Genomic DNA, 11705 nt, shown 5'->3' with positions numbered 1-11705 from the left:
TTTGTGTATAGTTGTGTTGCATCCCATTTTCCAATAATTTAGTGGTTGGAATTTTCGAGTAATAATAATTGGTAATATAGTTAATAAAGTCAAATCATTATAAATTTAAAACATAAGACCTTTGTTGAGTAATATAGTAAAAACCATGACATAATTTACAATTGGCCCAAGTCCTATCACCCAATAATCTTGTAAGCATTCCTCAGAGTGGGGACCACTGTTTATTTCGATATATAAATGTTTTTTTCACAAGTAGATAGAAAAAGAAAGTTGTGAAATATTAAACCATGTGTTTAAGCCATCTCTACCCCTTAAACCCCCTCCCCACTCCCACTGTTTATTAAGGACCAAATGTTAATTTTCTCCTTTCACCTTGTAAACATAACTTTGTTCCCCTCCACACGACATATATGGATATGGGTACATGACCACCAACAAAAAAAACACTACAATAGCGAAAACAAAAGCAAATCAAGAACTTTGGTTAATTGGGTATAAGAGGGCTTTTTTTTTTTTCTTTTTTTTAAAATGACAATGTTTAGGTAACATACCAGAAAATAGATACCACAACATCAAGGCATCAAGCATTCTTTTGAGGATATTTTCATTACCATCTTACGGGTCTTCCATAGTCGTGTCACTTTAGTGACTTGAACCTATTTTCACAACAACTAATTAGTATAAAAAGTTTTATATTTTCAAGAAATATTAAAAGATCAAATTTGGCACGCATACAACTAAATCATGGTAGTGAGTTTTAGCAAATGCTAAATGTGAAAAGAACAGCAAGAATGTGATTAAGAAAATGATGGTTGAGTGAGCCATTTTGGTTGATGATTTGTGTGAATTGAAAATTGAAAAAAAAAAAAAAAAAGCATTTAAGCAGCAGGTATGTTGAAAATAATGCCTAACGGTGTTAGGCTAAACTTCCAATCCAACCGTTAAATGAACAGTCATTCTATACAACATAATTAGTGCTTAAATAACTCTACAACTCAGCAATTTTATACAAAGAATACAATAAAGGAAAAAGAAAGAGCACCTTCATATACAGAGATTCCGTACCTAAAAATGATTTTAAAAATGTAATATATCCCATGTAGATTAAAGAGGTTATACAATTGTATGAAACTGAATTATAGAAGCAAGGATGACATGTTTTACCATGGAGGGTTGACTGTGTGCATTTGTTCTAAAACTTCAGTTTTGAAAGATGTTTCTTTCTCCAATTGTTGCTTGCACATGCAAAGATACAGGTAAAAAAAAACCGTAAATAATCAACCAAATGATAAAAAATCATAGAAATTTTCAACCTTTTGTTCGACTCATCTCTATCATCTGATGCTTTTGGAAAATCAAATATTTATAGATAGAGAAGTAGGAAAAAAAAAAAACATAAGTTGAAAAACCCAAAATCGGAAGAAACCTAAATCGAAAATTGAAGATTGATGTACCAGAATCGTAGAATGGATTTGAAATACATACTTTTAAGATGGTAATTAACAACAATGCCATCAATTGGGAATCTTACCTCGGATGACGCAGTTCGATGTAAGCAAACAGAATGGCGTTGACTGAAAATCGAAGACAGCTCCATACTCCAGCCGAAAAAAATCAGCGAATCCCAACCTTAATCACTTTACCTCCTCTGTAATCGACTCCTTTGACCTATCTCCATTGTTTTTCAGCAATGGTTTGAAAGTTAGAGTATTCAATCAAGAATTAATATGAAGAAATAGAAGTGTAATCAGTTTCGCCTAAACCGAAATTGTATCTGTTGTCCAATAAAGGTCTTGAATAAGGGGCAGATGAGGAACGTCTAAATGTTGTATCCGAGGTGACCTTCGAAGGAATACAGCTGCAGATGAAGATACAAAGGGAGCTTCCGTTTCGGAAGTTTAGGCATGACGAAAATAAAACCAACGATCAAAGCGACCAACGATCAAAAACGTAACATAAAACGAAAAACTTTATGTCGGTGTTACATGATGCGTGGGCAATAGAAAATCAGACGAAAAAACACCACGTAGATGGTAAATCTGGAGGTGAATGCACGTGTAACTCACTGTCTCGAAAACACAAAAGTAAACCAAAAAAGAAAATACCCACCAATCAAAGGGAGGAACTGTTCCTAAGGGGGCTTATGTTTTAATATATTATATATAATGTATGTTAAATGTAAAGACTTAAAAATTTTCATATATATATTATTTGATTGTTATATCTTACATATATTACATACATTTGAATGGTGGGTGGGCTGAGGTTGAGAATTAAGTCTATGTATGTAGATCATATGTAACATGTAAGACATTTATGCCAATTTTAAGAAAACTTGAAACGGAATGTGTTTTATGGACTTGTTTTTGTCGGTTGCAACATCGAATGTTAAAGATCGGCTTTTGGAACATATGAATGTAATAACTGTTGAACTTATTTGGTAGATGCTAACTATTTTGTATATAAAAATGTTTTGTACTAACATATTAACTGTTTTTACATACTAACCAATCTAGGATTCCAGCTAAACACAATTTTGCATGTGAGTATGTATGTAGTTATGCGTATGACAATGTATATATGACTAATTTACATACTAATGTTTTTTATGTATGACAATTTGAAAAATATATATGTATGACCTTAGTAGTGGGTTTGAAAATGATATGTGTATGCTTATGTTTTGATAGAATGTGTATAATATTTGTGTCAATAAGTCGGATACCAACTAATCCACCCAACCACAGTTTAAATGTCAAAAATAAGATGGAAAACTACAGTTAAAGACATTTAATTAATGGCTAAGTAAAATCGGTCCCTTCAACATAATAAAACCCTAAGTAAAGTCAAAATAAAAAATATAAAAAACACTAAAGTAAACATAAGTAACATGACCATCTTAAACTTTGTATTTCTCTAATGAATTTTCTAACTGGGAACTCAATAAATTTTATTAGAAAAACAAACTACCAAGATGCTAGACATCTACAAATTACAAGTCATGAGAGGAGGGCAACACCAAATAGATCAATCTAGACTAGACCATGTATCCCTATACTGAATTTAGTTAAAAAGCAAAACCTAAATATCATCCATAACTTTTTGCAGAGAACATTTTGAATTCCTGAAAATAGTTGCATTTCTCGCCAATAATAGGGTTGATGGGAGATTGATCCATTTAAAATAGTTGCAATTCTTTTAAGGATAACAAACTTGGTTCCAAAATCAACCTTTATATTTCAAACGTACATTATGCAACAATTTACTTGATAATTATGGCACTTAATATATTTTCTACCATAGTTTTAAATGGTCTAATAAGTCCAACATTTAGCTTGAGATATACATCCATGTACATAAATGTCATTTAATTGGTGGACATTTACTCCAAATTTGTATATGGAAGCAAAAGAAGGCATTTAATTTGTTTGATTCTTTGTTCTAGACCCATTTCAAGAAAGAAACATACATTCCTTTACAATTGAATTACTAATTGTGTATGTGTCAACCAAATTGCCACATAAATTGCATATCACTTAATTAAATGTCACATCAACATTCAACAATGAAATCGGTGGAAGCTGACATATGAAGTAAAATGGTTAATTTAAAGAAAAAAAATACAAGTTGGGACTAGCTTAATTGGCTAACAAAGTGTCTAACAATAAGTTAATAACAAGGAGGTCGTAAGTTCTATCACAAACATATACTAACCCGTCGTTCTAAAAATAATAATAATAATAATAAAATCGAAATCGTGGTAATGAAACCACAAAACATCCAAAAATATAATTGTATTATTCATAGTTTGTCATTACATATTCTTTAACATCAATGCTATTTAGATCTGAATTTTGATTTTAAGATCGTGATACTTTTACGATTATACAAACAAAAAATTTATCATAATTCCAGTAAGACGATTTAAGCAAGATGGAACCCATAATTATATGATCGAATGTAAAATCAAAGGGTTGTATAATAATCCTTTAACCCTTTCTATGATATAGTGATATGGTTCTTAGTGTCTAAAAGTATAAACTCTAAAATATTTTCTACAAAATTGGTATCTCATGCCACTTCAAAAATCCAATACAATATGTGTAAAATTTGTCCATTGAGCTTCATATTGAGCATCATATTGTAAACTCACAACTTCATTAATTTGTCTCAAAATCATAATGATGTCGCTACATGCAAGTTCTTCTATTTGTTTTTTTTTTGGTTAAAATGTTCTTTTTCTAGTTAACCTATCATAAGGAGGCTACAATCAATAACAATAAGAGGGTATAATCAATGATGATTGATGGTAAGAGAAAGAAAGGACATCCTCGAAAGAAGTTGAAGGATAGCATGAGGCTTGATATGGAAGAACTTGCTCTTACATAATACATGACCTCATATAAGTTGGTGTGGATATGCAACATTAGGGTTAATGGATAGTCTCGCCACTATGTATGTCTTTGTTTTTTTTTATATTTATTGTCGAAAAAGATTTTATGCTCTTATGTTAGTTTATGCTTATCCATGTATCGTTTTACTACTCTCTATCCAATACCCTCTGTATTTTCTCCATTTGCAAGTTCTCGTATTCGTACACTTCTTTCTGAAGTACCATTTCTACTGCATAGTATGATAGTCGCTCTTCCGTCTACGAAGAGTTGATTGTTGATTTGATGGGATTCTCTTGGTCTATAGTTGCTATTAGTATTATGATTAAAAGAATTCTGCTACATCACATAAGAACAACACATGTTTGTCAAATTTATAATAATGTTTACAACTACATCAATATCTTATCGATATCTTATGTAAAGTTAAGTCTTTAAATGTTACCCTTAAAATAAGAGATTTAATATTTCAGACTATAAAAACTGTATACAAACTAGGTTATAACATATTAACCTCCCAAGTCACATGATCTTTCGACCCTAATCCGATCATATGGTTACAATTTTATAAAGTTAAAAACAATACTAAATAAAATCTTTGATTTTTAAAACATTGTTTAAGATATAGTTCTAACTTTTTTAAGTGAAGAAAACAAATAGCAAATTTAGAAGAAATGGGTTTAGTTGAGGGAGTAGAGTTAGACCAACGAACTTGGATGACATGGCCAATGTTTGGGCGATGTTTACAGTGTTTCCTCTTCCTCATATCCTCGTCTTCTCCGCCTCATTCTCTTTCCATTCCTATATCTCTCTCCCCGATTTTCTCATTTCACCCCCAAATCCATCGTCTCCATATCCCTCTCTACAATGTCTTCTTCACTTCTGCAAGCTAGGGCTTCCCCATCGCTCTCTTTCTCTTCATCCATCTCCGCAGCCAACACCCAATGGCGCTTTACCTCCTCACCCGCCGTTACATTCACTCGCCGCACAAGGAATTACACCGTTCGTGCTAAAATCAGAGAGATCTTCATGCCTGCACTCAGCTCCACCATGACTGAGGGCAAGATCGTCTCATGGATCAAGTCCGAAGGGGATGTTCTCTCCAAAGGTGAGTCTGTTGTCGTTGTTGAATCTGATAAAGCTGATATGGATGTTGAAACTTTCTACGACGGAATTCTTGCCGCTATTGTTGTTCCTGAGGGTGAGTCGGCTCCAGTTGGCGCTCCGATCGGTTTGTTAGCGGAGACTGAAGCGGAAATTGAAGAAGCTAAGGCGAAAGCCGCTAGTGCTGGTAGTTCTGCTCCATCGACGCCTGCTGCTTCCGCTCCTTCTCCGCCTCCGCCTCCTCCGGCTCCGGTTGCTGCTCCTTCTACACCAGCTGCGGCTCCTGTTGCGGCGGATGGATCGAGGAAGATTGTTTCGACACCATTTGCGAAGAAGCTGGCGAAACAGCATAAGGTCGATATAAACAAGGTAATTGGGACTGGACCATTTGGGAGGATTACTCCGGCGGATGTTGAAGCTGCTGCCGGAATCAAACCTGCGAAATCCTCGGCTGCCCCTGCAACCGCCACCGCTCCTTCTGCTCCTGCTCCTGCTGCTCCGGCTAAATCCTCACCAACATTTGCTGAAATTCCCGGGGCTACGATCGTTCCATTTACCACAATGCAAGCTGCTGTGTCAAAGAACATGATTGAGAGCTTGTCTGTGCCAACATTCCGTGTTGGTTACCCGATTATCACTGATGCTCTTGATGCTCTATATGAGAAGGTCAAATTCGTGTTTACCTATCTCTTACTGAAATCTGATCATGCTCATACCTATCATATACTCTCACAGTTTGATTGAACATTTGAATTATGATATTCCTAAATTTAAATTGTTTGTTGGTGGATGGATCTTCAGGTTAAGCCCAAGGGTGTTACCATGACTGCTTTGCTAGCAAAGGCTGCTGCCATGGCCCTTGTTCAGCATCCTGTGGTCAATGCAAGTTGCAAAGATGGAAAGAGTTTTACTTATAACAACAGCATCAATATTGCAGTAGCTGTGGCTATCAATGGTGGTTTAATCACCCCTGTTCTCCAAGATGCTGACAAGGTATGCATGGATCTTAAGTGTTCTTCATTCCTAGCAAACATAGACAGAAATCCTTCATTCTGTTTGCTTTCTTGTAGTTGGATCTTTATCTGTTATCCCAAAAATGGAAGGAGCTTGTGGAGAAAGCAAGATCCAAACAACTTCAGCCCCATGAATACAACTCAGGTAACCACTAAACCATATAAGTTTCTAATTGTAATTATATCTTCTTTCTTTACAAGATTTTATGGATGAAATATGCCATTTTGATTGCAGGGACTTTTACACTTTCAAACTTAGGCATGTTTGGAGTGGATCGATTTGATGCGATTCTTCCTCCTGGACAGGTATTTGTTAAAAAAAAAACTTGATTTTAGTTATTTTATAAAATCTTTATCTGTGTAAGTTTTATATTATTTAGGTCTTATTGAAAATTTGAAATGTTTGATTTGTTGCAGGGTGCTATTATGGCTGTTGGAGCTTCAAAGCCTACTGCTGTTGCTGATAAAGATGGATATTTCAGTGTGAAAAATCAAATGCTGGTGAGTTTTTTTGTATATTAAATAATGTTTTTTGGAACCCATATAAATCTTTATTAAATTCGTTTTTTAAGAAATTCATGATGTTATTATTATAATATTTTTCAGGTAAATGTTACTGCTGATCACCGAATTGTATATGGAGCAGATTTGGCTGCTTTCCTTAAAACATTTGCAAAGATTGTTCAAGAACCAGACATCTTGACAATGTAAAATGTTGTTCCAACTTTTTATCCTTAACAACAACAACAACAACAATCACATGATATGATCTTGCAGCTAAGAAACTTGGTTTGCAGAGGTGGCATTATTATTCGGTTTCTAGCACATGTTGTAGCTCCATTTTTCTTTTTTCTTTTTTGTCATTTTCGGATATTCTTTGAGGTGGTTTTTGAACAGGGTTAATAAAGTCTTTTCACAACAAAAGAAAATTGATGCTATTCTTGTTGCTTGTTTTTTTTCTCTGGTTTGGATTATGCTCCTTTCAATGGAGTAATTGGTTGGAGTTGTTAGAAATCAAGTTTTTTGGTTTGAAAGAATTTGCATGAATCAATTATTCTAATGGTTATTGATTGATTAAAATATTTTGAATTGAAAAATTAATCAAATACATAACTATATTCATATGAATTGAGAAACAGGTATTTGGAAAAAAATAGAAACTTTGGTATTTTGAAATTCTAATTCTAACAACCCAATATATTCATATGTTATGCACCATAATGATATATCCTCTCAAACCATTTCAAAATAACATGTAACATAAATATAAATACCCCACTTCCTACTTGTAAAAAGCTAAGCATAATTTTATTCTGTATAAAAACAGTATACCTTAAACAAAATTTATATGGAATTTGCATAAAATTAAACGATGACAATCCTCATGACAAGGCTTATTAGTTATTGCACATAATGATTTAGCAAAGAAACTTAATATGCTTTCCCTAACATGACATCAAGTAGTCCAAAAGTAACCCCTAAATTGTTGAGAAAGGTGACTTAACCTACTCATCTTTCTTTTCCTCAAGTTTTCCATCCTCTTTCATTCGAGTATTCAACCTTAAAAACATCATGATTTCCATATCTATGCAAAAACAACCCAAACATACATAATATAAGCAATTTGTTTACGATATTTTATACAAATAGTTCACCATTTGTTATTTTATATTTTTATTGTATTCACGTCATTGATATTACTCGTAGCAAAAAAATCTCAATAAGTCATGGAAGGACAGGCAAGCATCAAATTGTTATTTATTTATTTATTTATGACATTGAGCTATGAATTGTTTTTGTGACTAAATATTGACCTATGAGCAATTGTTTTTGTGACTAAATACCATTTTATTTTTTATTTTCTTGGTAAATCATTGTTATTTTTTGGTTGTGTGAGAAATTCCATAGGTATGTTGCATGGTGATGAGGATCAACCTTGACTGCAACTCTTGTTGCAGAAAAATGAGGAGAAACATCTTAAACATGAAAGGTAAAGATTTGTTTGTTTAACCATGACAAGATTTATTTTGGTGAAATTAACTTTTAAAATATAGTTTTACAAGTTTTTTTATGATAATAATGTGTATACATAGTTTTATTAAACAAAATCATAACACAACAATCACAAATATAAATTTAAAAAAATGTTGTTCGTTTCTTTTATTTGTATTATATTTATAAAAAAATCAACCTAAAGAAAATCAAGTCATGTGTCCTCATAAAAATCTGTTTAAGTGATCATCTTTTGTGTTATGTTTTAAGAAAACATACACAAACAAATACAACTAATTTTGTTTGGTTCATATGTGGTACAATTTTTTAATTAATTTTGTTTGGGACCATACAATTTGTATTTTTGGAAATGATTTTTTCTAAAAGGAAACATTGCCTTTTTTGGACAACCCAAATAGAAGATATTAATTGTAGTTTCTTAACATGGAGAGAATATGCATGAGGTTTAAACTTAAAACAACAATATTAATTATCATAAAAAGAAAGATCACAAATTTACTAATATATATATATATATATATATATATATATATATATATATATATATATATATATATATATATATATATAGCTTTCAGTTACTAACATTTTTCTTCTTTTATTTTTCAAAGAAATAGAGAAGCACTTAATAGAAAAACAACAAAACAGGGTTAGCATTTGCGGGAGGTTTAAACCATCAGATGTTGCTATAAAATTAAGGAAAAAGATGAATCGTAGAGTTGAAATTCTTGAAATCGAGGAGCTGACTACTCATTATGAAGCACAACATGAACATTCAATCATAAATCATTACAAATACTAATTTAAGTATCAAAGTTATAATCATGACAAACGTGTATACATGGTGTAAATATTTACATGTAAATAATCTTTCAAATTTTCTTTTCTTCAATCATTGTGAAGAATCCTTGGTGAAGATATGGTTGATAACCGTCTTGTTTATACTTGTGAGACGAAAAACTTAGATATGCATAATACTTGGCATATTTTCTTGTAGACACCCTACATGGATAGTTATTTGGATGTTATCGTATTTCTTTAGAACACTAATAACGATCTACAAAAATTAGTTAAGGTTTTATTACTGACTAAAATTTGAATTACAGAAAAAAACGTAAATAAAGTCTATAAATATATATATATTTTTTATCTAGAATTAACCTAACTAAAAAAAAAACAAGTCCAAAAACCCAACATTTAATTATGCTGACACATAATATATACTTAGCATATTTTCTCGTACAAACCCTACATCGATGGTGATTTGGTTGTTGTTCGCATTTCGTTTCTCGATTAACTTGATCATATGCGAGTGCCTTATATTACATTGTGAAAAAAAGGAAAATAACAAAAAAATCATTAAGTTTACCTCAAAATTTTAATTTGACACTATATTTTTTTGTGTCAAATTTGACATCGTATTATCTAATTTGTTACAATTTTGAACACTTGATCGATCAAATCAGTTGCCTCATATGACATGATGACATGTCAATTTCAATGACGTGACATGCTAACATGTCAAAATTGAAAGAAAAAAAATGTTACAAAATACAATAAATTTTCATTTTTTTTTTCAATTTTGACACTAAGTTTTCCTTTTCTATTTTTATTTTTTTTTATTTTTTTTTCAATTTTGACACTAGGTTTTCCTTTTTGTTTCAAATCAAACATTATTTTTTCAATTTTGTTCGGTTTTAATGATGTGACACTTTATTTTTTGTTCCAAATTAGACATTATTTTTTTGTTTCATTTGAAATTGTGTGTGTCTATATATATATATATATATATATATATATATATATATATATATATATATATATATATATATATATATATATATATATATGTTACATTTGAAACCATATAAATATATTTTTTTTCATTTAAAAACCACATTTTGTATAAATATAAGGTTTTTATATTCAAACCATGATGTTGTGTATAAATATGTATTAATTATATTATAACCGTAATGCACTATTGTAATGTTAAATGAAGAAGAATTATATCTGCAAAAACCAAAAAAACATGACTATATACAATGAATGGTCTCTTGGTAATTAAAGCGAACACCAGACCCTTATATTCCCAAGATCAAATTTGCTTATTTAATTGTGCACTCCACATCTCCAAACTCATTTAAAGTTGCGTATTTAATATAAAATACGGTTATAATATAACTACAACATATTTATGCATAACATTATAATTTGAATGTAGAAAAAAACATTGCATTTATACAAAAATATGGTTTTCAAATGAAAAAAAAATTATACGGTCTCAAACAGAAAATGGACAATATTGAACAAAATGGAAAAAATGATGTTCGATTTGGAAGAAAAAATGGAGTGTCAAAATTTAAAAAAAAAAAAACAAAAAAACAAAAAATAAACTTAGTGTCAAAATTGAAAAATAATAAAAACTAGTGTTTTGTGTGAAAAAAAAATCAATTTTGACATATGAGCATGTCATGCCAGTATGTTACGTCAGCAAAAATGACACGCCGTCATGTCAAGTCCGTAGAAACCGGTTTAACCGGTCAAGTAGTTAAAATTGTAACAAATTAGAAAACACAGTGTTAAATTTGAGACAAAAAAACCGCAATATCAAGTTAGAATTTTAGTGTAAACTTAATGATTTTTGTGTTACTTTCCCAAAAAAAAAATCTTTATAAATCAATCATAGGTATTACCACATACTCTAATGAAATAAAATGCAAGATAAATCTATAAACGATTACCATTTAGTATTTTATGTTGTCGTTAAGATTCAAGTTTCAGTAACAACAAACCATTCATGATAGACACAACATTCCTACATTGAACGTCATTATATGATTCCGTCTTAAAAAAACGCATAAAATAGTTTAAAATTGTGCAATCTTGCAATTTTTAATCATCCAAAGTACATCTCAATAACGATAAATAAAATAATCATTAATATACATCATCAATAATTCAAAATTCAAAAGATATTCCAAATAGAAAATAGTTACTTGTACTAATTCTTTAAAGTTTGTCGGATAGAAAACGGCCTAAGGGTAATAAAGTTATATATATATATATATATATATATATATATATATATATATATATATATATATATATATATATATATATATATATATATATATATACACACTAGCCGTTTACCCGCACCGAGCGACGGGTGCGGATAGTT

General features: G+C 30.9%; 2 protein-coding genes across 2 annotated transcripts; both read left to right on the top strand.

Annotated features, from left to right (window-relative positions):
• The first annotated feature begins 5122 nt into the window (after positions 1-5122).
• On the top strand, positions 5123-7446 carry LTA2 (2-oxoacid dehydrogenases acyltransferase family protein). Its single transcript, XM_079067681.1, has 6 exons — positions 5123-6161; positions 6297-6488; positions 6566-6653; positions 6744-6814; positions 6926-7009; positions 7115-7446. Exons 1-6 carry the CDS (start codon positions 5259-5261, stop codon positions 7217-7219), a joined length of 1443 nt encoding a protein of 480 aa, XP_078923807.1. The 5' UTR covers positions 5123-5258; the 3' UTR covers positions 7220-7446.
• A 638-nt stretch (positions 7447-8084) lies between these two features.
• On the top strand, positions 8085-9554 carry LOC145128389 (Copper transport protein family). Its single transcript, XM_079063191.1, has 3 exons — positions 8085-8247; positions 8417-8498; positions 9133-9554. Exons 1-3 carry the CDS (start codon positions 8236-8238, stop codon positions 9321-9323), a joined length of 285 nt encoding a protein of 94 aa, XP_078919317.1. The 5' UTR covers positions 8085-8235; the 3' UTR covers positions 9324-9554.
• The last annotated feature ends 2151 nt before the right edge of the window (positions 9555-11705 follow it).

The sequence above is a fragment of the Lactuca virosa genome, chromosome 8, assembly GCF_052849685.1.
Source record: "Lactuca virosa cultivar CGN04683 chromosome 8, Lactuca_virosa_CGN04683_v6, whole genome shotgun sequence".
Classification (NCBI taxonomy): domain Eukaryota; kingdom Viridiplantae; phylum Streptophyta; class Magnoliopsida; order Asterales; family Asteraceae; genus Lactuca; species Lactuca virosa.
This window is presented reverse-complemented; position numbering and strand designations above follow the sequence as displayed.

What these genes read in the sequence shown, in the direction of transcription:
- LTA2 (XM_079067681.1), top strand. Translation starts at nt 5,259, where the DNA reads ATGTCTTCTTCACTTCTGCAAGCTAGGGCTTCCCCATCGCTCTCTTTC. An exon ending in TTGATGCTCTATATGAGAAG is followed by an intron (nt 6,162 to 6,296) that starts GTCAAATTCGTG and finishes ATGGATCTTCAG; the next exon opens with GTTAAGCCCAAGGGTGTTAC. An exon ending in GCCCCATGAATACAACTCAG is followed by an intron (nt 6,654 to 6,743) that starts GTAACCACTAAA and finishes TTTTGATTGCAG; the next exon opens with GGACTTTTACACTTTCAAAC.
- LOC145128389 (XM_079063191.1), top strand. An exon ending in AAACATCTTAAACATGAAAG is followed by an intron (nt 8,499 to 9,132) that starts GTAAAGATTTGT and finishes TATTTTTCAAAG; the next exon opens with AAATAGAGAAGCACTTAATA.